The sequence below is a fragment of the Platalea leucorodia genome (assembly GCF_965183815.1).
Source record: "Platalea leucorodia genome assembly, chromosome: 10".
Lineage (NCBI taxonomy): Eukaryota > Metazoa > Chordata > Aves > Pelecaniformes > Threskiornithidae > Platalea > Platalea leucorodia.
Genome location: NC_138832.1, coordinates 20,841,855 through 20,866,670, shown reverse-complemented (window position 1 = coordinate 20,866,670; position 24,816 = coordinate 20,841,855). Strand labels below are relative to the sequence as shown.

The window sequence follows — 24,816 nt, the reverse complement described above, 5'->3', positions numbered from 1 at the left end:
ATCTTGAACATACAAGTGTTTGGATTTGTGCAGATTTTGCTTCAGGTGTAGCGTTACCCCAAGAGCAGCAGTGTAGCAGACTGTTAGCAAGAGTTTTCTGCCCTGGTTAAGTCATGAGCTGTATCTGAAGGGGCAAAGGTTGCTTATTTCAAAACTTTTTTTTTTTTCCTGTTAATTTATGGTTGGATGCTAACAACTCAGACTGCTCGTGTGCGTGCATACATGTGTGTTGTGTGCCAGTGATTTGCGAGTTCAGTGTAAGGTCTAATCTTTTTTAATCTTCTGAGAAGAAAGGGTTTTTGAAAGAGATGGCTTATACTGATATTAATACAGTTAAGGTTTGGCTATAATTCCAAGGTGACGATACAATTTAATGTGACTCAAGAAAATCGAAAACTTTCAAATTACTACCAAAAAGTGAATAGTGCTTGTGTTCACTGAATAGCATATGTATATTATGAACTTATATGAGTATCAAATTGAATTATTATTTGGGGCATAAAATAGGTAAGAACAGTGTTTCCTTTTTGCTAGGGCATGAAAGGCTCATAAATACGCTACCTACTTGAAGAAAGGCTTCCCTTTTAGTAGAACAGGACTTTGTGGAATGACTGCGGATATCAAAATGTTTTTTTTTTTCTTTTTCTGAAAATCACAGGAAATAATACCAAAAGGTGTGCAAGAAACCTGGTAAAATTTGCTTCTAAATTTATTGAGGCACTAACGAGTGATCGCCTCCTTCCCCAGGGAATACCGCGGTTCTGTTCCCGTACTCGTGCCAAGCCAGCTTGCTTTATTGTTTATCGCTCTTGCTGAAGAGCTGAATTTGCAGTATAACTTTTTTTGATGCTGGATAGCCTGAGCCTGAATTATTTTTTGGGAACTAGTGCTTCTTCACAGAGATGTCTCAGGCTACCAGGAGTTTGGAGAGTCCTTAGTGACAGTGAAGGAGATGCATCGTTAGATAAATGAGAACCTGTTGCACACTAGACCAAGAAAAACTACTAACGTGAGCCATGTGATACCTTATTTGTATGAAAACCCTGCTTAAGCTAGTGACAGGCATTGGCGTTTCTGTGACTTTCGTGGCACCTTATTGACAATTGAGCTAAAATGGCCAAGACAAACCAGCAAATGGTACAAAAAGGCTTCTCCTTGAGCCTGGCACCTTCGCTTTCCTGGTCGGAGTAACCGGAGCCTGGTGGCAGGTGGGTTGGCTGAGGGCGTTCTTCAGCACAAGTTGGACGGAGGTAAAATTTCCATCAATACAGATGCAAGAACATGCATTAAGTTCTGTAAGTCTAAAACTATAAAGTTTCTCAAGTCTAAACTCATGTGGGTTAGGGGGCCAAAAAGATACTGTTTGCTGTATGGATTTTTTTGCATTTTAAGTTAGTTTGTTAGAAAAATTTGTAAGCTGTTTGAGTTTTCATTGGTAACATCCGCTGTTGAGTTCAAACTTCCAGAATATTTGCTTTTTGTTATGTGAGACACTTTGGGAGGTATTTGCCATCTACATTTAACTCTGTGGTTGTTTTTTGGGGCGGGGTGGGTGGGTTGTTTGTTTTTAGAACAAGATGTTTTTAAATTGCAGATTGTGGCAAACAGGGAATCAGTTAGCAATGAGTTGAAAAAATGAACAGATTCGGTCTTGAGGTCATTCAGACAATCTTACGACAGCGAGTCTGTTAATGAAAGCCTGTAGCTCCAGACGTCATCTCCACTCATTGTCGAACCTGAACAGGTAGGCAGCACGCAGGTCCCTTGTACCGTGCCGCAAATGTAAATGTGTTGGTCCCTGTCCTAAGGAGCTTACAATTTAAAAGATGAAACTGAAGAGATGGATGAAACTTAATGTGCTGGGTGGGGAGTAAGATAGAGATCAAGGCTGCTACCATGGGCAGAGTGAAGATAAGAGGCAGCCTTGCAGAGAGATAAAAGGCTGCCTGAGAGCGGTTGCAAGAGAGGAAGCTGGTAGAGGCACTTGGAAGGGTATGCGCACGGCAGGGAGCGATGGAAGGTAGCGAGCTATAAATACAGTGGTTGTAATGGTTTAAATGACTTGAAAAGGATGAGGTAAATGTCAGAACACTGGCCAGGATATTAATCTTGGTAAGAGGAATGTGGGCCAACATGTATCTCCGAGTCAGGAGCATGTCCCAATGTTTACTTCTCCCTTTTAGATGTGGGATGTGATGATTTTCCCCCCCCCCCTCTTTTTTCCTTTTTCCTTTCTGTAAGTTGGTTTTCCTGCAGCCGCATGACTGGTAGATTTGGTGCAAGCAGGGCTGCAGGAACGTGTACCAGAGCACAGGATCGCCCCGTGCAGCATCCCTGGGCAGTTAACGTCGCGTGGACCTGCGTCCCCTGTTCTTTGTGAGACATTGCTCCAGGAGCAGCGAGGATGATGGAGCTGCCTTGGCATTACTGCTGGTTCCTTCTTGGTTTTGCAGGGGCTTTTTAGGTGGCATCTCTGGGTTTCAAGCAACCTTCTGGCGTTGGGGAGGAGGCAGCAGTGTGGCTTGGGATATAAATTCACCTTTAGGATTTGTAACCAGTGTCTCAGAGCATTTGGAGTCCAACTCTAAACTGGGAGGTCTGGATGGCACCTGCTCATCCCTGCTGCAGTGCTTTCAGCTGCTTGAGAGTAGCCTGTGGCAGCTGGAGTGCAAAATGGTAGCTTTGACAGGAGAAAGTGATTTTACTTCTATGTCGGTAGATCAGGTTGAATGGATGCTGTGGTGCTTGCAGGTGAGTCTGGAAATGGTGTAAGTGATTGAAATATTAATGTTGACATGTTCCACAAGGTAAACACTAAACACGAGTTGCATGCTGTTGATTAAAACTTGTCTGTGTGTAGACACAGTTTAACTCTGTCCTTTGTGAGCTCCTGGATTGCTCCTGGAAGCTGAAGGCCCTGTCCTTGGCTCTTGTGCACATGCGGTGATTTGAGAAGACCTTGCTTCACACATGCAATGCGACCTGAACCTTTCTTCTTCCCCTGCAGAAGCCAGGGGTTTGGGTATCCTGATGTTAATGTAGACTCACGTGATAATTAGAAAATGTAAGAAATCGATGCGTGCCACTGCTGTGTGTGTAGCAAATGATGCGTGCCACTGCTGTGTGTGTAGCAAATGGTGGCTGATTGCGAAGATATTTGTTTTTTTGTGCAGGCATGCATGGGCGAAAGGTACGGCTGAGGAGGGTGTAACTGTTTGGGTGTGTGGCCATGTAGTAACTTTTTGCCTTTGACAGTCACTTGTGGCAGTAGAGGTGAAAGAAAAAGGTGGTGCTGAATGCTTTCAAATGTCAATGGCTAAAGCGCTTGGGAAGAGCAAAGGGATGAATTAGAACAGGTGAAACTTTCTGTAGAAAGGAGAAACTTTCTGTAAAAAGGAAATATCAGGAAAGGTGATTTGAAGGGTGGGGAGCTGTTTCATTAGTCATGAGTGACACTGTCCTTTCTCTTAGTTGTGTTCATAAGAATAGTTTTGCTCACTCAAACTGAAGACCTGTGCCTGCAAGCAGACACCACCCAGCAGACGAGCAGGGCAGGTGTATACATACCTCCCCACAAACAGACACCCAGCCTCTGAATTTTTTTTTTTTTTCCCTTCAGCTTGGGGGATTTCCTGAGCCTGATGTAGTTTGTCTGGTTTATAATCCTTTATGGATCTTTAATCCAAGTACGTTTCCAATCTCTCTTTGATCCTGTGTAAACTTCCCGTATCCACAGCAGCCTGCGGTCGGAGTCAGTACACGCTGTGTGCAGACCTCTCGCTGCTCTTTGGGACCCTGCTCCATATGGGCTTTTTTTTTTTTTGGCTTAGCCCCTAGTTTGTGTATTGGAAAAGATAACGAACCCTATCTTTTCTCTCCATGCCACTCAGGATTGTGTAGATGCTGTATCCCCCTGCCATGCGCTGAGCCGGTGTGCTGTCAGCGCCCGCCGGTACTGCACGCAGCAGGGACCGGCGCTATCATATGGTTTTTTTAATTTCCTGATACATCCTAATACTTCTCTGCAGGCTGACGGCCCTTGTTACCTGGCTGTTCCTACCGGGCAGCTGTTTCACACCTTTCCTGACTTTTTCAGCACTACTCCGACACTCTTCCAGTTATTCCAAGCCCTGTTGGAGCGAGGGAAGCAGAGCTGCCTGTGCTGTTCAGCACCGGTATTCGACGTGGCTGTTTTCTTTCCTATTTGTTTCCTAACAGTTTGCGGCAAGGGCACGGGCAGGCAATATTTTCCTCCCTATTGGCACTTGAGGGCTCCTAACCTTGGTCACGAGAGCGGAGTGAACTGCAGCAGGTGGTATTGCCAGAAGCCACACAAACAAGATTTTTTTTTTTTTTCAACCTAAAATTTACCTATGTTTTTTGCAGTTTAGGAGGTCTTTTTACTATCTTACACACTTGCCATGAGAGTGCTTTTGGAAAAGCAGAACTTTTTTCATTCTTCCGCAACAGGAAAATCTGAAATTTTGAACTTGGATGTGTTAAGTGACGTTAATTTTTAGGATTGTCTCTCTATATTGTAATAGAAGTTTGGTTTAAAAAGCAAACAAACAACAAAACAAGCAACCAAAAAACCAAACCCCCCTAAAACCCCAACAACTTCTTCTCACGCTGTCTGATGCAATTTGAGTTGGTGTTAGGGCCCTGCCAAAACTGTGTGCAAGTTTCCTAGTTCTAGGAATAGTATCAGTAAAAGGGATGAAATGAGGGAGTGTGCGTAAGGCCTTCCTAGAAACGACGCTGCTGTTTATTAAAACAGAAAAAGAAGGCACTGTTGCAAAAGATAAGGCATTTCTGCAAAGTGAATTAAAATGATCTTAAAGCATGGGAGAGTTTTTTTTTAGCTCGTGAAATTGCTAAGCGCTAAGAACAGCGGAAGCACGTTGTGAATGAACAATTGTGGATAAAGATTATTTGTAGGAGTAACTTGGTCTTCTAAATTTTAGAAATACAGCTTGAGGAGGAATCTCGTTTACTGGGATGTGTTAGCAGTCGCTGTGTTTAGATAGTTTATCCAATGGAAAGTGGGTCACGTAACAGTTTTTTTTTAAACAAATTTTGTGGTTTTTTTTTTTTTGTGGAAAGTCAGTGAAATTGTAGGTACAAAATATATTCATTAGCTCAATTCAAGCATCATTAGTTTGTTGTTGAATGAAGAAAGTACATGAAATATGTGCTTAATGGTAAGCGCGTCGTTTAACATACGTCCCGAAGAAGGGTGTCTGTCTGTCTCAGGGCCGTGTTTGGGTTACCCAGGTACGGTGACTGCGGCTGCAACGGTCACAGTAAATGTGTCAGGTTTTCTGATTTGTATTTATAGGCTTGGTGTCTGCGTGCGCAAATTAAGAAGGAATTCTGCTTTTCTCAAATAACACTGCTTGCCTCTAGCAAGGTCTGAAGCTGTGCCATTAAAATAAGAACCTGAAGAAACAGGACACTGACATAGGATAGTAACTATGTATTTGGTAAGATTTGGGGCAAAAAAGTGTCTCACTAACTTGTGAAGAATGTATTTGGGCAAATCGCCTCCCTCCGCCCGACCCGCGTGCCATGCGGGAGGCTTGAAATGCAATACGCTGCAGTCCTCCCGCCCTGCCCCGGTGGCGTGAACAAAATGCTTTTGGAGGGGCACGCTGTGTCCTGAGGTCGTGCGGGGATTTGGTGCTTTCCTGAACAACAGGAATATTGTGTGGCCGCGTGCACGGGAAAGGCTAGGGCTGTTCTGCTGCTTTTGATCCGCGTAAGGCAGATTAATTCCGATTTCCCCCTAACCTGAAGTTCAGGAAATGGAGAACTTCAGTAGTGTTCTCCAGAAAGCATTAAGCTGTCTTAGTCTTTGACATGGAGATTTTAATCATTTAATTATCTTAAATTAATATCTTCTGTAAGCCAAGCTTTTATCCTTTTAGGAATCAGTTGCAGAATTATGTCAGTAAAAGCCTTTCCTGTAAAAACAGGTATTATTTAGGATGGATTTCTTTGAGAGAATTAGGATACGTCTGCTATGTTCTTAAAACCTCTTGCTTTGTTTCAGAGTGGCCTGACTTGTACGACCTTAATTCAGATGCAGGAACTGAAGTCTAAATTGGATATATTCTCATCTGATACATTTTCAAATGGAGCACGCTGGGTTTGCAATCTAATGAATTAAGACTAATCTAATCCTCTGCCCCTGATTTTTATAAAACTATAGTTTTTTTTTTTTATAGAAAACTTGCAGAGCACTTTCTCAGTGTGTTCCTTAATTTTAAACAGAACATTTTTGAGCAATGGCGTACCGCCATCCTATTTTAAATATTTGCCCTCTTAGTTTCTCTTCTGCCCTTGTGATCTTTTTCCTTGTTTGTTCCTCAGAAAGCTTCGGACAGCTGTGTGCAGTTTTATAATCTGGTCCCATCTTAAACCGATGAATTCAAACAGAATTGTGTAATGACGAGAACATTGTTTTCATTTTCTGAACTTTGCTTATATATTTTGAGAGGTGATCTGTGAAAACGTCCGGATGCTTTCTGGACTCGGTTTCCATATTAAGTGTTCATAGGAAGTTGAATTTGTATTGTTCTCAATATTCTGAAGCAGTAGAGCTCAATTTTGGATAAAGGCTGAAGCTTTTGTGTAGAATCTGTTAATGGAGCTGAAGTCTGAATAAACAGAAAAGCCCAGTGTAGGGTGCTATGAAAACTACTTGGAACAGTGTATTTCTAGGCTGCTTCAAAAGTGCAGGGAGGTTTTTTTGAGTTTGGGTTTTTGCTGCTTGTTTTGTTGTAATGATCAGTTACCAAACTTTTTTTTTTTTTTGGTAGACTGAGCAGATTTTCTTGGAAGAGCACGTGACAGCCCAGGAACAGCAGCGTGTTTGCGCTGCCAGGGAAAGTTATCGTCAAACTTGTCATGTCTGATCTGGCCACTGAGTTGTATCGGATGGCATTTCTGTTTTGGGAACTCCCAGGACTGATGGGCTGCTTTGGGGGCATTGTTCCTCTCCTCCCAGCTAGTTCGCCCCTCAGAATTTGTTTTCCTTTGAGAAGAGTTGTTTCATCCATCTCTCTGACAGCTTCCTTTACTGTTCAGTCAGTCTTGAGTCAAGTACGTTTGTATGGTTATCTGTAACGAAATGCTGATCTGGTTTTTATTGTTGATCAGCCGTTCTCGTGTTTGTACTATTAACGTAGAAAATTGTTGGCTGATGAATCTTACATGATGAAGACCGAAATAAGATCGTCCAGCTTCACAAAGCTGTGTTGTTTTCTTTGAGCGCTTCAGGTCCTCCATTAGTTTCCCTTCACCTACCGGCTGGTCAGAAGATGGAAGAAGATCAGGCGTGGGAGAGAAGAGCCACCAAGGAGCTTAATGCGTGAGCCCTCTTGTAAGCTCACTACGTAAATCCACGTCGCTTCCTAAGGGTCCTTCTGGCGAGGAACCACAGAGGTGGAAATCCACGAATTAGCTCTGGCTATCAGCAGCACAACAGACATCGGCCTTGCTCTTGCTTACGTTAAACCCATTTTACACCTCTTTGACTAATAACTTTTCTTGTGGCGCGTGTGCACGTGCGGTGCTGTCACACAGGTGGGTTCAGGTGCCTCTGTATAAACAAAACCAGGTTCCTGCTCGCTCCCTGCAGGCAGCTGTAGCACTAAAATGCGAGACGCAGCTGGGCGGGTGATTCAGCGCAGATCTTCCTGGGGGGACGTGGTGGGGGAAGCTGCATCATCCGCTGGAGCTCCTACAGCTTCACCGTTCAGAGATCGGTACCAGGGCTTGTGACTGCGACTGCAGAAACTGTCCCTGGCTCTGCGGGAGACCCCGCTCGCCCCTGGGAGCAGGCTCCGCTGGTCGTGACGTGGGGTTGCTTTGATGCCTGGAGGCTGCTGGTGGGTGACCTGTGGGCCTGCAGGCGCTCCGTGGGAGGGATCTTGCAAGACCTCAGTCTCCTCTTACGTTTCAGAGGTTTGTTTTTTTTTTAAATGTGATCAAGTTTCATGAGTTTTTTTGCCTTTTCTATCTGATACTGATATATGTGTTCACATACAGATATATATCAATTTATATCTGTATCTATGTATAAATGCTTCATGCGTTTATCCCAAAAAAGAGCTGATGACTCAGGGCATCAGCCAGCTGTACTGCTCCAACGGCAGTATTGAAATTTTCAGCTTTAACAGGGGGATTAGAGAAGTGGTGACAACCAATAACTCTGTGTCTGAAAGACTCAAGGCTTTAGGAGACTGTTATCAGCTTGTAGGTAATGTTTATGTGAAACTCCCTTATGTTTATTTACAGTTCCCGCAATTCTGTTTTAGCTTACAAATGAAGAGGGACCGTGCTAAAGTATATAGCTTATAATCACGGGGAGCAAGGGGGGCAAATTAATGAGATCTTGTTTAATAAGCCCAGAGTTTTGGGAAGGGGGGACGCTGCAGGGAGGGCCCAAGCTTGCCTTTACGCTGGTGTAAAACTGTATTTGAGCCAGGACATGCAGGGAATTTCTAAGCTGTAGTGAAGCTTAGTTGAGGATACTTTCTTCTAAATTAATCTGTGTTAGTCTGGGCTCCATTCGAGTTACCTGGTGAGCTCGCTTTAGAATTGGCTGTCGTGCTGCCTTCCGAGTTATGCCAGGCTTGTTCAAAGAAGCAAACTTGGGAGTTAAGCAGGTTCTTTTTGCTCTTAAGCTCTTCCCCTCCAAGTATCTTAAATGTAATTTGGTGTAAGTTTATGAAAGTTTTCAACAAGTTTTGGGTGTAAATACTGAGTTCTGCCACACGGGATTGAGTCAAACAACTGGGGCTTTGCTCTTCAAAATGTTTTGGGGATGTGCTTGGAGAGATTAGAATAACTTGTCAAACAGCTTTCAGGTGTGCCTTGTGTGTTAGGCGTGGAGGAAAAATGTCCTGACAAAAGCAGAGACAGTTTTTGAAGTTCCTTTTATGTAAGCTCATAGGTCCGCAGCAAGGAAAGGGTGGGGGGGATGCTGGTACATGTTAATTTTTGCTGAATATAAGTTTAATATAGAAGCTTTAACTGTTTTAATGTTTGACTTGCACGCGTCGTTGAGGTGTGATTCATTGCAAGTTGTGGTGCATATTTTCATCCTTCGGTCCTACAACAAAACAATATTTTTCTAAAGAGGAAAACTGTTTCAAAAATAATAGCTGCACTTGGCTTTTGTGAAAACAAAGCCATCGCTAACCACATCACGCTCTGTGTAACAAGCAATAGCTTTTTGTAGTGATCTTACGATGTCTGTGAAATAATACAAATGGAGATTCTTGAGTTGCGGGTGTATTTTGGGCGCTGTCTTCCTTGAATTGTGGAAAACCAAGTTACTGTATTTTTTCAAATCACTATGGATTTGAAAAATGAAACTCGGCAACCCAGACCTTGGTGTGGGTCGTACAGGGATAAGAGGGAGGTTTCTCTGAAGCCGGAGGACCCCTGTGTACTTCTGCACCGCTTCCAGCCCTGCCGGGGTCGTTGCTTCTCTGTCTCTCGAGCAGCGGGCAGCCTTTGCTCAGTGCAGCTCATCTGCGCTGTGGGCTTTTTTATTTTTCTTTTCTTTCTTTTCCTTTTGAAGGGACAGTTTTTTGAGCTGGACGGACATCAGAACCTCTTCCACTTCGGGTGGAGTTTGTGTGCGCGTACTTTATGATTGGTTATGTAAGTAAACACACAGGTTTGCGTTATTATACATAATGCTTGCTTGTTCTTTAGCTGGCCACATTTTCTTCGGCCTGTTCTGTGGCAGAGGCAGTGAAGCACGATGCTTTCTTTAGCAAGGAGATTTAACTGATTGCCTTGTGACCCCGCAGAAGAGCACGGGCAGCGTTAAGCTCCGAAACCCCTTCTTTCGTTCCAGCGGGCCATGCTGCCATTGCCGTGCTTTGCAATGAAGTATTCCCCATGTCGCAGTTCTCGACGGCAGCGAGCTCTCCCGGAGCAGTGAGAGAGCTTCTGCTGTGTGGCTTCGAGGGGAAAAGTAGACTACGTTTCTGTATTTGATGTTTTCTGAAGGCCGAATCTCTTAGGCTAGCTGTTGCTTCTCAATGAGAGCAACCCGCTGTTTCCTTTTTCCCTGTAATGCTGGGCAACAGGTCCCGCAGACGTGTGCCTCAGACCTTGACGAGAAGGTGACCGAAGCTGCCCGCCTGGCAGAGGACAGTGCCCTCAGACGTGGGCGAGAGGACAGAAAGGTTGGAAGAGGACAGTGTCGGGACGCGGGGTGTAACCCAGGGATTTGGCTGATAGTGCCCCTCCAGGCTGAAAATGAGTGTTCACACTGGCTCTGTTGGGAGTGGAAAGGGGTTTTGTAGTGAGTGGAAAAGTGACTTTTCGTACATTCCTCAATTTGCATTCACACCGCTGCAGAAAGTGTCTGCATCCCCTTCGTCAGGTTTTTCTGTGTCGGGAACCTTCTGCGTCGCTCTCACCTTGGCACGTGCGTGGCTGATTGCAGAGCTGGTGGTGTGCTTTGAGGTCCTCCTCTCTCCTATTTCCAGTTCTGCCTTGTCACCCGACTGTATCTTCCTGTAATACAAGATCATATTTCCCCCCGCCTCATTTTACCAAGCACTTTGTATTTTGCCTTTCCCAGTCACTTTGAAGCCACTGGTTTTTGCTGCCGGCAGGAAAGGTTGCTGTCTGCCATAGCTATGTGCTCGTGTACCGTGTGTTGCCTGTTAGTGAAGGGAAAACTATGTTCTGAGGTGTTCCTTATCGTAACTAAATTAAGCTTTTTCCTGAAAAGTTGCGGACAGGGCAGGCAGCTGGGATGACTTGCCACTCCTGGTTTGGAGCTGGAGTTGCAGGGAGTGTTTCTATTGCAGTTCTGTAGCTGCTGTGAATGGGAGTGTTCGCCACAACCTTAATTACAGCTGGGTGAACAGAACTGCTCTCCATTCATCCCGCGCTGCGTGCTTAGCAAGAGCCTCTGCTGTGCGCATCGCCCGACGCGTTGGAGAGGCTCGAGATCTCGGTAAATGAAATATTGATGGGGAAATAGGTGATGGGTAGCTGTGAGCTTTGATCCGTCCCACGGCGCGTGGGCTAGCAGCGCGGCGCTGGCTGCGGTCCCAGCTCCTGTCCAGCGTACGCGCGTCAGCTCGGCGGCTGCAGCGGCTCTTCCGTGCCTGCTTCAGGCTTCGCAGCTCTTCCCGACGGCCCGGGATTTCCGAGCGCGGAGTCGCCTGGCAGTGCCCCCTCCCTCCCCGAGGGACCCGTGTTCTGCATTCAGCGGCTGGTACTTCTGCAGTGGATAAGCTCCCTGCACTCTCCTCACTAGGAAACATTTTTTTCCAATGTAACTTGCATTTAAAATGTCACTGACTTTTTTTCCCCCCTCCTTTCTAGACTGACTGCATTGCCATGGAAACCGTTGTGGGAAGAGAAGACTCTTCTGCTCCTAACTCCAGAAACTGTGTGGTGCTTTTGGAAGCAAAGCTCAGCTCCAGCCGGCTACTTTCATTTCCACCAGCACGGACATAGACACACATCCTTTTAATTAATTTTTTTCATAGACATCAGCTCTCTACAGTTGAATTAATTTGAATTGAGATTTTTTCATAGCTGTGCTTTGGTGATGGAATTTGGTCTTTCATGTCATATCTCTTTGGGAGGCAGCGTGAATGCGAATAGGAGATCCCTGTATCCCCCTTCTTCCTCCTGCCTCTTCCATGGATTTTTTTTTTTTAATTTATATTCTGAGAAGTCAAAGCTGGTTTCTGGTTGTCTGTTTAACATGGGTTTTGCTTCTCTGGTACATTAACAAGTGGTTAGCTTAAAACACGTATTGTTTAGAAATATTTTTGGCAGTTCAGGATTTTTTCAGGTGGCTGGGCAGAAGGAGGGAGGGAGGGAGGGAGAGGCGCACGTTAGCTTGAGGGGTGAACCCGCGGGACTGAACTGGTCTGAGGAGGAGAGACCTCTTCTGCCTCTTTTTTTTTTTTTTTTTTTCTTTTAAGGTTTTGCTTTTATGGTACAAGAGGTATTTCTTGATCATAGGCTAGAATATTTTAAATCAAATGTCTGTCGGAGCTTAAACAGAATTTTTTTTTTTGCTCAGAATTTTGGTATGTACAAAGTAGGATTAATGGGCTGGTTGTCTTGTAGATTGTTTTTGTTCTTACCCTCAAGATACTTGTTTATAAATACGAATTGTGTAAAATGAGGTTTTTGTTCATGCATTCAAATGGAGAACTGCAGAGTCGTATCCAGCGTCTGTGACTTCTGCATTATATTTGTCAGCTGTAGCTTTTTAAAGGGAAACCACCCTAATTGATCTTACTTTCAACCAAAGCCCCACTTTTAATTTGGGACTATTTCTGTTCTTTCTTTCTGGCATAATGGGGAAAAAAGTGTAAAATGTCGGCTCATCAATTGTCTTTATCCCACTTAGAGAAATGCGAACAATAACTATTTGACATTTTTAAAATAAGCCCTGATTTTTCTGCAATTTAAGTGCTTCACTCTTGTACTGAATTTTTTTTTCTTGGTTGAAATGAATTTAGGTTTTTAACACTGCTATGAACTTAAAGAGCATGACACTAGTCGTCGGTACATGCAATGTATAATAAAAGGCACTGACAATTACTAAAGGGTTTAGAAGTGGTACACAAATCCTCATGCTGTACTGCACCACACAGCTGGTAATCCTCTACATTGTATATTGTACACCTGAGTTGTCAGGCTGCCTCGCCTCTAACATACAACCTCTAAATTGCTCGTACAGTTTGTATAACAAATCGGACACTGTCAGCTTCGATTGTTCGGTGATGTGTACCCAAATCTATTTTTGAGTAGTATTAAAACGTACACGTCGCTAAAATATGAAGACTTTTTTTTTTTTTTGGAAACATGGTACCAATCAGTTTACGCAGTGTCTAGTGACAGGGAAAACTGTTGCTACAGGGTCTAAAAGCACAGATCTGTTTTTGATTCTGGAAGAGAAGTTTAAGTTGGTACAGTTACTTGTTGCTGCTAAACATACACTAATTAAAAATACGACCACTCTTACAGACCATGATACTGTCTCGCCATATAGCTTTTGTTTGGTCTCGTAAATTAATAATGCAATATATAGACAGCTTTTTATAAAGCTTTACATCTTTTCTAAGAAATCAAAATTTGGATGAAGATAGTTCTAAACATTTAATGTGAAAGGAAAAGGTTGTTTTGAAGAAATTTGTTACATACTTATTTCATATTAGATCCCTGAGGCTGCCATTGTACAATATACAGCACTGATTTAATAAATGCTGAATAAGTAAGTAAATGGGTAACCTCAAGCGTAGTGGTACAAATACTAATAGGTACGGCATAATAAATATGCAATCTTTTTGAATCTCTTAGTTTACAGCAACTAATTTATTCAGTATTGTGCTGGAAGAACATTTTCAGATGATGTAAAACATATCACTATATATACTACCTTCCAGCTACCCGTTTATGCTGCTGTATAGTACAAAAATACCAATGATAGAACAATGTTTGTCCTGTAAATTTAATTTGATATTGGACAGTTATTGTCTGTACAAACTAAAACATATATGGTTGAAACTGTTCATTATATTTGCTATTTCTGCTTCACAGATCTGTTTTAAAGTTGAGCTGATTGATCTGGCTTTGTCTTCCATTGTAAATATTGTTATGTTGTTTTCTTTGTAAAACACATCGCGTTTGCGGTTTTGGGAGACTGGCTTGAAGCTCTGTATAGTGTTTATATTTATCTGACTTGGCTTTCCATAGAGCTACTTGCAGTAAATACGTGTTCATGTAGCTCCGTGTCTGCGTTTTATTTTTAAACAAACTTTTGGGTTTTTTTCTGTCAGAAGCGCGTTTCTTCCTGCTGCGGCCGCTTTCTTCTCAAAGCGGTTTTGTCACCCTGCGTCCCTGAAGATTTGGAGAAGCTTTTAGCGTGTTTCAGGGGAGTGATGCCTGCTCTGGCCAATTTTCTCTGCCACTTGGTGTAAGAGGCAACGTACAGCAAAGCACCCAGAAGTTTTCTTTGTCCTCGATGCATAGTGCTGGTAAAAAACTGAGTTTCTGAATGGGAAAAAACCCAAACAGTTCCTGATACTTTTTTTTCCGCTTTAAATCCAGAGGACTGTGGCAATTTTTTGTTCGTAACCTTGTCCGTGACTGAGTATGGCAGTTGCATGACCAAGAAGCGCTAGTCCTAGTATCACATAGGCTCCTGTCTGTAGAATTCAGGGCGGAAGGGAACAAGTATGGCTTGCTCTTCTAAGTTTTATAGCAATGCTTTGGTTTGATATGTGCTAAACAAGGTCTCGGTATGTAAAACCAAAACCCATACAGATCTCTCATCATTTCGGGTAACGCACCCACTCGTAAAAACAACTGAACGTAAGTTGGAACGTATCAACAAAAGGTGGTGCTTTCCTGGCTTCCTTACTGACACGAAGGGTATGTATGTCAGTATTCTGTGTGGGAAGAGGTTTTATCCATAGATGTGAGCGTATGCGGCCTCCATAAATGGGGGTGATTCCTGGGAAATGTCTTGGATTAGACTTTTCTTTCGTTAAAAATGCCCGATGTAATTCTTACCCTGTTACTCGGAACAGGGCATTAAAACAACTCCCTGTGAAAGCCAAGTTCAGGGTAAGAATAGGGTTTTCCTCAAATAAACCAGCCCCCTTGCTCAGGGCCTCATTTTATAGCACGTAGCCTGTATTGGGAAGAAAAGAAAAAAGCGCTTCTCATACAGGGCAGGAACAGCCCTCCCAGCGGTAAACAAACAGGGAAAAGTGTCCGAACCCTGTCAGGGCTGGTGCGGCAGCCTGACAACAACGGCGGTAAGAGAGCCTCCCCTTGGATCCGAAACGCGCTCGCTGCCTGCGGGGTTTGGGGGGAGGTGGGGGCCATAGTTTCGCAGTAATTTTTCAAGCCCCTTTGGGTGATCGCTGACAGAGCTCCCTTCTGAAGCATGGTGAAAGCCCTCGATTAAAACCAGAAGGCAAGTTAGACTTCCTATCTGAATGGGAAGGCAGGCACTAGAAAACATATTAAAAGTCTCTGTTTTGAAATACATTGGCCAATTCCAATGGATCTTGCATCTCACTGAGCAATGTGGTGCTGGAAATAATCAAATAACTGACTGGAACGAGAGGTGCATCGCAGGGCAGAAGGACCTTTTCAGAGTTACCGGGCAACAATACGATTTGTATTGCGTTTTTTTTCATCCTGCATCCTCTTTTGGCTACAGCAACAGTGTTCCCTCAAATGTAAAGAAGTTTCTCGCCTCGTTTTTCCATGAAAGGCTGCGAAGCAAGGTGTCTCGGGGGAGAGCAGGAGCTGTATGTATCTGGGAGGTAAGAACTTCTCCCCCCTTCTCCCCTTTTGTTAAAGAAACACACCAAGCTCAGTTTCTTTGGTTTTCTTCTGAGTTATTGAGTTAATTTAGAACTTCTTGAAGAAGCGTTGTGGTTATAGGAGACTGACTGCCAGGAAATCTCACTCGGCAGGCACCAAAGCTGCTGTTTGGCGCGGCAGCCTCAGCCACCCTTCTGCGCTCCGCCCGTGGGCTACGGCGAGTGCCTTCACTAAAGGGAGCAGCGTGCCTGCGTTACTAACCCGGTACTCTTCCCCTGGCTGCCAGCTGAGGCTGTTCTGAGGCAGTGGTCCCCTGTCTGCTACAGATGGGTTGAGTTAATCATCTTTCTTTGAAAAGCTAATATAGATGCTTCTCCTACATTTTAAATGTAGAACACGGTTACTGCTCCCCTGAGCAAATCACTGCTCCCACGTCCACTAGCAATAGTGGCCTGCTTCTGCTCTCTTGTGCAATTTTCAGCTTGTGCTTCTACTGGAAGCAGCCACAGTATTATGTGTCCAGGCTTGGCTAAAGCGTGACTTTTCTGGCAGGACCTGTTAAAAACACGTAACGCTGCTCACAACAGTATAGTCCTAAAGCTGGCAGAACGCCCTTCCCTCAGCGGCGTCCCTAGGATGGCGCTTCTGTACAGTGCAGGCCGCATACCGACTACAAAATGGTTAAGCTAGATATCAAAGCATACAGAAAATAATTGCAGAAGATCAAATTTTAGAACTCGAGCATTTGTTGCTTGCAAAATCTATGTATTGCTTTTTCAAATTCTAAAACAGCTTCTTCAAATAGGTATTTCCTCCAGCCTTTGATGTGAGAAATCCTCACTCCAGAGGGGACTGACCTTTGCGATGGAGGACAAAACGCGGCACGCTGAAGAGCTTCGAAAGCACAAAGTTTGCACGCAGTAGTCTCGTTCACTGTATAGAAACGTTGCTGCACTGCCCAGCGTGCCTGCTGTGGTTGGTAGGTTGTACTTTGCAGAATTGTTTCAGAAGTTTAAAGCCCACCTTATAAATGAATTTGAGGTTGAAGGAAGCTTTTTCCTTTTAGTCAAGGATTATAACAGGAGTGAAGGAAGATACTGAAAAGCCTGTCTTAAGTAGAACTTTGTTCTTTAATACTAGAACCATGTAAATCCAAGTTATGCGTAAGGTTACTGTTTTTAGGATTTGCAAACTAGTATTCCTTTAGAAAGTTGCATTTTTGCACTCATCAGCCCAGTTGCAATTGACAGCACAGCATCTGCAGCAAGCTTCCAAGAACAAGAACTGGGCAGCGAGCAAAGAAAGGTAACGCACTCCCCTTCTAGTAAGCTTGTTTTAAAGTCATTGCTGTGCGCAGGCCTTCCAGGACCTCAGCCCTGTTTCTGTCCTAGCTTCGAGTGCCCTCGAGTGGCTGAAGTGTGCAACTTGTCCCCATACACCTTACCAGTACAACCGAGTTACCTTCCAGGTTCCTCCTCAAGATTAACTACAGTAGACTAACTTTACATGATGAGTTAAGAGACTAAAAATCTTTAGTCAAAACCAACCAAACTTGAGGAAAAAGAGCCTTAACTGTAGATGAAGAAGTGGTGGTCTGAGCCAGATCATGTTTAGGCTATGTTGAAGACTATTTTAAGGCTCTAATGTTCAAAAGAGTTTTTTAAATAATAAATCTGCAAACACAAGCTTTTACCTGTAGTTTAATATTTATATACTGATGGATAGCACCTAGAGGCCCCAACCAACATTTGAGCCCCCTCAATGTCTCTGCCCCAAAGAGCTTACAGTCTAAGCAGTCAAGAAGTAGTAGGAGAAAATAATAACCATGCTTTCTTTTATAGACCAGTAACTCTGATCCAACACAGGTGAAGTGATTTACCTGCTCTAAGGCACAGAATGTGTGGCGGGAATTAAACCAACATCTCTTGAATCCCTGCTGCAGGTCTCAATTAAAAGATGCTCCTTCCTCTCTAGACCACTTCTCTCTCAACAAAAATTAGCCCCTTTGGAAATCTCAGCCTGAAGCTGGTTAAGGTTCAGGACTGTTCTCCGGGTCAGGGTGAGAGCTGCAGGAACAGAACAGAGAGCGTGTCTGTCAGAAGTGTAGCTGCTTTACATATTTTCATTTTCTGTGGCCATCTCGCAGGTTTGGGCCCTAAAGCTGCCGCAAGCCTGGCAGTTCTGGGTGCTATCTACCTTCGACTGGAACGGTATCGCCTGGCTTTTCAATTCCGTGGGCTTTGTTTTACGTGCTGCAAGGGCCGCCCAGATCTTTCTTACAAAGATGCACTGTTTGTGCACTGCTAGAACGAACGTGTTCTGCCCTTTCCCAGGCCCCCATATATGAACACTTCGTGTTGGTGAGCGCAAGACAGCTGCTGCTGGCAGGGAAGGCTGGGAGAGCTCTTTCCTCGGGGAGCTCCTTGACCTTAGCATCCATTCTTCTGCTTTTTTGGGGCTAGGGATAGGCTGCTGTGTTCATTTTAGGCTTCCGAGGAGCCAGCAGTAAGGTAAGGGCTTGTGTTTACAAGAAGAGACTTGCTATTTTATTTCAGCTTTGGTAACAAGTTCTTGACTTGGAGGTAGCAGCAGGTTCAGTTTATTTCTATATGCATCAGCAAACCAAAATAAAATGAGTTGAAGGATGCACATTGCTGAATTGCCCACTCTCTACTGACATATATAACTGCAGCTAATTGAAAAAAAAGACAAAGCTATTAATATTTTGCACTTTAAACTAAAGAACTTCAGTTTCATACTTAGTTGAAAGCTTCTGAAATCAGCACCAATCTCATTGTGTAAATCACTGCCACCTGGTCAGTCACCAGTCCTATGTCTTTTGTCAAATGTGCATAAAACAAGGAGATTTCTGATGCTCCGTGTTTACAACGATAACTGAAAGGCAAGAATGAATAGCCATTAGCAGATAAATTACTTAACAGTAGTCAATAAACAAATACACTTCACCTGTATAAAGCAGTATGTTAATTCACAAGTTAAGTTGTATTGATAGTTGAGGTGGCAATATACAATGAAAATATTAAAGTGTCATCACTTGAAAAATAGTCTTGTTTTGTCAGGGAGCTCTGTTCATACATAAGGGTAAATGAAACAGCACTGACCATAGAAGCCGAACAGTCATGCATCCAAAAAGTGATCGCTTTTCAGCTATTGCACAAGTCGTGACACTCTAGGACATACACAGTAGGATTCTGACACGACGACATCGGAAAGACTGCATGCACCATCTTTCAAGGCCTTATGTGAACTATACATACACAAGGGCTGCTGTATACTGTAAATACATTGTGGATGTGTATAAATTCACATAAGATCAAAAGATTAATTTGTAAATAGGAAAAGATCGGTTTCCACCAGCTTATGCTTTATTTTATTCAGAACGTTTCTTAGCGTGTACACTATTTTGGATAAAATGCATGACACCACTTCAGAGTATGTAAGCATAACCTTAAATGCTTTGGTAACTGGATGTTCCCAAGGACCAGGTTTTGTTAAACCAAACTGGTTACTAAACTGTGAATGTGACTTTTACTCAGAAAAGTAGGATATAGAATATGGCTAATAATTTCACATATTTTCACAAGATACAAAAAAACCCCTTTTCAAGTGGATTGGGATTTCTAAGCACAAATAAAACCACTGATAGCATGGTGTACAACATTTAAAACCCTGATCAAAATGACTTCAGAATAATTGTGCATTCCCCAAATATATCAGGTTGGCAACTGAGGAAGGAAATGAAATATTAAATGAATGGGTTGGGTAAATTCTCTCTGTACCACAAGTTTCATAACAAAATACTGCTGTATGTTTTAATTTTAGACATAAGCATTTTTATATCAGAGTCTGGTTTGTTTCTAAATGACTGAAAGTTCCAACTAAAAAGGTGTTTACACAATATACACATTTCATTACTTACAAAGAGAAATAAGCTTAAAATTTCATATTAAAAACCTGGGATACAGTAGGGTTAGTAGCACCATGAAAAATGTTTTTCAAAACTGCAGTCTTGTTATTTTAAACATACTCAGTGCGTCGTGTTTTTCTTTATTCTCTTGGTTGATCAAGAAGGTGCCATTTTGGTACAGGGAGAGAAATGAAAAATTTCATCTTCTGAGCCTTCGTGAACCTCAAGTGTTCTTTTCTGTTTCCAAGAGGTCAATTCTTTCATCTTAGTCCTGTTGTCAAATATGTACCAAACAACCCTTAGCTTGGCACACGAGTGAGGTACACTTGAATTTGCATGCTTAAAACAGTTTGGATTTGTTTTTTCTTTTCTTTCTGCACAGTAGCACCATTGTTGCAGCTGGAAGACAGTGCATCTTAGGAATTTTCAACTGTTTTATAAAACATTCTCCAAGACGTTACGTCTTCTTCATGCAAACTTGACAACGACTAATACGCGTCCTCAAGTCTCCAGCTTTCAGCGTCTCTGACTGAGGTTTACTGGTTGACAGACACAAAGGTAAGGTTAGGTTAGCTTTTTCTTTGTTTACAGAACTGTTCCTTTCAACTTCTACTTCATTCACAGTTTAAGATAACACTGAAATGGGAATTAGTATTTGAGAGTTTTCCTTAAGGGTGATCTTTCTTTATGTCTTCAACACCAGGTGAGAGATGCTCAGTTTTGTCCAGGTTTCAGAATACACAAGGTGTGCTAAGCAGCTACTTCAGTCTGGCCTATGATGTAGCACAAACACCAAACTGAGTGGAAGGTGAATTTTGTATATTTGAGACCCTGTTTCTGGGGTCTGTCTTTGTAGCCTTTGGGTTTCTCAGTGTAAGGGTGCTAGAACAACCCATAAAAAATACTGCTTCAGTGAGATTTGTATTTAAGTGATGGCCTTACCAAATTATTTTTTTATATTCTGAAAGGGTAGGGAGGTGGGAGATTAATATTTGTGTAATATGCGTGTACACAGAGTAAGTCCAATTCGTAAAAGTTTTTTTAAAAAAATAGAATAAAAAAGGAAGTTGTGTTTATGGGAGACAGAAAATAGTACAGAGAAAACTCTGTACTATTCTACTAACTACTCTGTACTATTCTACTAACTACTCTGTAGTTGTTAGTAGGCAGTTTTCACTGGTACATTACCGATGAACTACCACCGATCAGCTACCCTGAAAACTTAAGTGATGACTATTTAATGCACGTTAAGTGTCACGGTTGTAGGTGCCACACAAAACCAACTTAGGGGCCACTACTGCTTTATAACACAGTGCCCATTGCCAGCCCTGTACCACAAAGCTACATTTTTTGATTTGGTGGCACTGGGAATATTTGTGAGGTTTTTATCAGTACACAAGCAGGGCAGTAGCAGTTTATTCTATGAAAGGAGATGATTTTTCAAAGAAAAAAATGATTTTGCTACTCAAGTTGAAAGGGAAAAAGCTTGAGGAGCTGAGAGACTCCAGAGGAGCTGAGGACAGAATGTCCCTTGGCCGCCTTGCTGCCAAAACGTCATCCTAATTCTTCTGCAAAGTACTGGAAAAAATGCTTGCCATAGAGGGTGTGAAACCTCTTTCACATAAGACTTTTAAAAACAGGTTATATGAACATCTGCCTTAAAAGGTTTAAGTAGCATTGATCTTGCCCTTCATACCTGTCCCTTGTATGCCTGTGAACTACCTTTTCAAACAGTTGACTCTATTGAAAGGCCTGGCAAGGAAAAAAGCAAACAAAATCGATCTTTTAGGCTCCAAATACAGTAACTACAGGAAGGACTACTTTCAGAGAAGGTACTACTAAATGTGAATAAGAATTGACATAAAAAGAATCTGACTCCTTGCAAAACAGAATGTGCCCTAGCAAGTTTTTACATAATATTAAAGGCTTACCAAGGAAACACTTGAAAAACTGGTTGTGAGGGAAAAACAAACTAAATTATTTCCCTGTGCCCCTGTAAACAAATCTCTTTTGAACTTCGGAATAAATTGTTTCCAAAGCTTTCATTCTGGAATAAAGCAATGTACAAGAAACAGGTTTTCTTACCTGAACATTTCTGACACCTCCACAGTTGCCAGCCAGAAACTGTATGAATTGGCATAGTAATTACAAGTGCCACGACCGTGGCATTCAATAAACGGAGCTGAGCGGAATTCTTCTAAACAGGATCCAGGCGATGCCAAGGCCTGTCCAGAGCCCTCTGCTCCAGCACTCGTGTGCTGGTGGAGGAAAGAAACACAGAAACAAGAATCTTACAGGAGGTGCTAAAAATTAAATAGCACAGCATTCAACTACTAAAAGAGCCACTGTTCATTCTTGGTTGAGATAACGCGCTGTCAGACACCTCCATAAATATCAGTTACACTGGGCTCTGTGCACTGGAAAATCACTGTTAAATCTTGGCTACCGTGGTTAGCAATTGAAGGTAAAGGCTTTCGAATGACAACCATTATAGTTTTTAACAAAGTCCTAAAGCAGCTAGTTGAGGACACAAGTGGGTACCAGCCACTTCTGGAGTAGGAGGCGGTTCTTACCATCATGAAAGAGTAACCGATCCAAAGGGAGTCCCAGCCTGGAGGACACGAAGGAATCTGAATGGTCTGACTGTGGACAGCTATCACCATAGCAGGAGCTTCACACACAACACATCTGGACGGAGGGGAAGTATCAGAGAAACACGTGATAGCAAATTATAATAGGAGTATGTTTTATTAAGAATTCTTACATGGAGAAAGGAGGAAAATAGCCTGTGAGAGGCTGTCCTATTAATCTAGACTTCTACTTCTCACTTATTTTCTAACTGCAATAAGACAGTATTTTGGAGCGCAAAATCTGCCTGTATTTCCACTAACAACCATTGGGTAAAATACTGAAGCAGTTCCTGAAACAAAAACTGGAAGCTCAAAGTCCCCAAGTGAATGCCTCCATCTTAGAGCTCATGGCTCTCATATTCTCCTTCCTGTCCATGGCGATCTTGCACTGCTGACTACATAGCTTCCTCAGTCGAGGAGAGTTCTTGCAGCCTTTCAGCCTCCAATTATCGCTGCTGCACATAGACAGCCTGTTTAACACAATGAATACTTTAAAACAAGCTATTTTCCTAGTGTCTCCCAGAGAAAAACATGACAGATTCATCTCCTAATATCCAACCTGCACATAGGAAATACGTCGATCAGATGTGCTATTTATCCAGATATTAAAAAAGAGAGCCGATAGCCTGCTTTGTCTCACCGGCTAATGAATGGCTGGATGCTTTGCCCAGTCAGCGGCTCCATGCTCATCGGCATTGGCTCTGGAGTTGACAGCCAGTAGGAATAGTCATTCCTTGATGCAAAATTACAAACATTGTTGATGTTGCAGAACATGAAGGGCATGGTGCTGAAACGTCTAAGACAGCTCCCAGCAGTACCTACAGAGTAAGATACATAAAATGTGACAGTAAAGTTTTCACTTCATTGCTTTTTATAGCAATTCTTTGAGAACAGTAATCGTATATTCTTTCTCTCCACCTGTGAGTGCACAGCATGTGCTATCAAATTGTCACATGTGGGAAAAACTTAACTTCTCAGTTTTTGTTTACTTGCTTTCATCCTGAATTAAAATGTGCAGCCTCTGGAGGTAGTAGAACTTAGTATGCAATCCCCATCCTCATCTAAGAAATCTCTAAGACTGTTGTATCTTCAGAGAACCAGAGCATTTGAAGAAGCAGCTACGACCTCTTTCCTCTTAAAGACAGAGCATACAAAATATCTCACCCAAATCCTGGCCATGGGCTCTCTCATTTCCTTGCACGTATAGAAGAGAGAATCCATCATATATTCTTGATGTTCCTTGGGGACATAGTGGTGTATCCCTGGTCTGGCTGTGCCGAGTTATAAGGAATCCGTGAGCAACAGAAGCTGTCCCAGGAGGACCGGGTGGGCCTTGTAAGCCATCAGGACCGGGAGGTCCCTGTATTCCTCGTGAACCTGTTCACACAAGAGAAACACAACACGCAGTATTTATTAACACCATTTCTTGCCCGTTTAGGACAAATGTAGTTCTGAAAGGTAGCATGGTCTTGCAATTAAGGTCCTTATGAGTTGGGGGACCTGGTATCTGCTAACTTTATCTTCCTCAAATTATTTTTTCCTGTAAGCTTGGTTAAATCACTGAGGCTGTCATAGCTAGTTATAAAATAACAGTGCAACTTCCCTGTGTTGTAGGGGTATTGTGAAGTTAAATACGTTCAGAGCTGTGAGACACTAAGATAATAACTGCCGTGGATGTGACAGGCACTGAAATGAGTCCAAATCAGCTTCCCAGTTCCAAAACATATTAATCTGTGTATGCAGCTTAATAAGATAATGTTGAAACATCTCGCTCAAGATCACAAAATAAATGGCAGAGCCAGAAACAGAAGCAAGTCTCACTCTAGACCATGCTGCGATAAGACCTGAGCCAAAACCCACCAAAATGAACAGAAAAGCTGCAGTCAGACTTGGAGTAGGTTACAGGAAGTGGAAATAGGCTAGGAACCACCTTGAATGAGGGCAAGAATGAGTCATATGACTGAGAAGGGTATCAGAAAAGGCATTTGTTCTTGAACAGCAAAAATATCAGGAAATATAACTACAAATATTTAGACTACGTTATTCCACAGTCACTATTATTTACATTTTTTCACTAAAATAATGCTAACAGATTTCATAGAGCATAGAGCTTTTCAGAGAAGAAGGAAAAATAGGTATTATGGATTTTGGTACTGTTTTAACTGTTTAAATTCTAATACTTTTTCTCACAAGTTGCAATATATAGCTACTTAATATGTATCATCTTTAGAAAATTGTCCCAGTGCCTAGTCTGATTTCTTTTCTCGAATCATAGTTCAGTAATTCTAAGCAATAGCTGCACGGTAGTCTGATCTCTGCCTTTGGTGAAATTCTTTCCTTTATGAAATCTGTTTTTCCGCATTCATGATTTCCATGCAAAATTAAAATTATTTTACTAATCCCTCTCTTCTGCTTCTTACTGTCTTCATTATCTCCTGTGCATCATCTGCGCTGCAAAGGGGACGCCATTAAGCTTGAGATAAAGCACTCTACAATATTATTCAGCAATGACCAGCGATGTGTTGGTTCCAAGAATATTCCAAACCGAAGTATGTTCAGCTGCTTCTAATATTTTTGCATTAAGAAAATCCTAAAATTATGATTTTATTATTCTTCCCATGAGGCAAAATCTCATTTCCCAGTATTAGCCTGCAGTCACATAAGGGAGCATCTCTTTTTCCACTGGGTCCTCACAGGAAAAACACCATACCCGGTTGGCCTGGAAGACCTCTCTCTCCTTTACGTCCTGCTGGACCATCAAAACCAGGTAGCCCATCTCGCCCTGGGTCTCCAGGAAGACCAATTGGACCTAGAACAGACAAATGGGTAAGTGAAATAAAAGCTCTTGAAATCTCACTACAGAAATCTTTAAATTGTCTGGGACTCATCTATTGTTTCTTCATGATACATCAGACA

General features: G+C 42.6%; 2 protein-coding genes across 15 annotated transcripts in view; one reads left to right on the top strand and one right to left on the bottom strand.

The window, feature by feature from the left end:
* IRS4 (insulin receptor substrate 4) overlaps window positions 1-24,816 on the top strand; it is a 52,289-nt gene that overhangs the window by 9,448 nt on the left and 18,025 nt on the right. For 2 of the 14 annotated variants that reach the window (XM_082323152.1, XM_082323151.1), the window contains one exon: window positions 11,365-13,645. In XM_082323152.1, coding sequence (XP_082179278.1) covers window positions 11,365-11,369 — 5 coding nt within the window. In that variant the 3' untranslated portion in view covers window positions 11,370-13,645. The other 12 variants (XR_014229328.1, XR_014229324.1, XR_014229325.1 and 9 more) reach the window with 12 other exon arrangements.
* COL4A5 (collagen type IV alpha 5 chain) overlaps window positions 19,677-24,816 on the bottom strand; it is a gene marked incomplete at its 5' end in the record, with an annotated part of 85,554 nt that continues 80,414 nt past the window's right edge. The window contains 6 exons of the mRNA XM_082323150.1: window positions 19,677-19,809; window positions 21,356-21,528; window positions 21,844-21,958; window positions 22,541-22,718; window positions 23,065-23,277; window positions 24,611-24,709. Of these exons, the coding sequence (XP_082179276.1) occupies window positions 19,728-19,809; window positions 21,356-21,528; window positions 21,844-21,958; window positions 22,541-22,718; window positions 23,065-23,277; window positions 24,611-24,709 (860 nt within the window). The 3' untranslated portion in view covers window positions 19,677-19,727. The remainder of the gene's footprint in view (window positions 19,810-21,355; window positions 21,529-21,843; window positions 21,959-22,540; window positions 22,719-23,064; window positions 23,278-24,610; window positions 24,710-24,816) is intronic.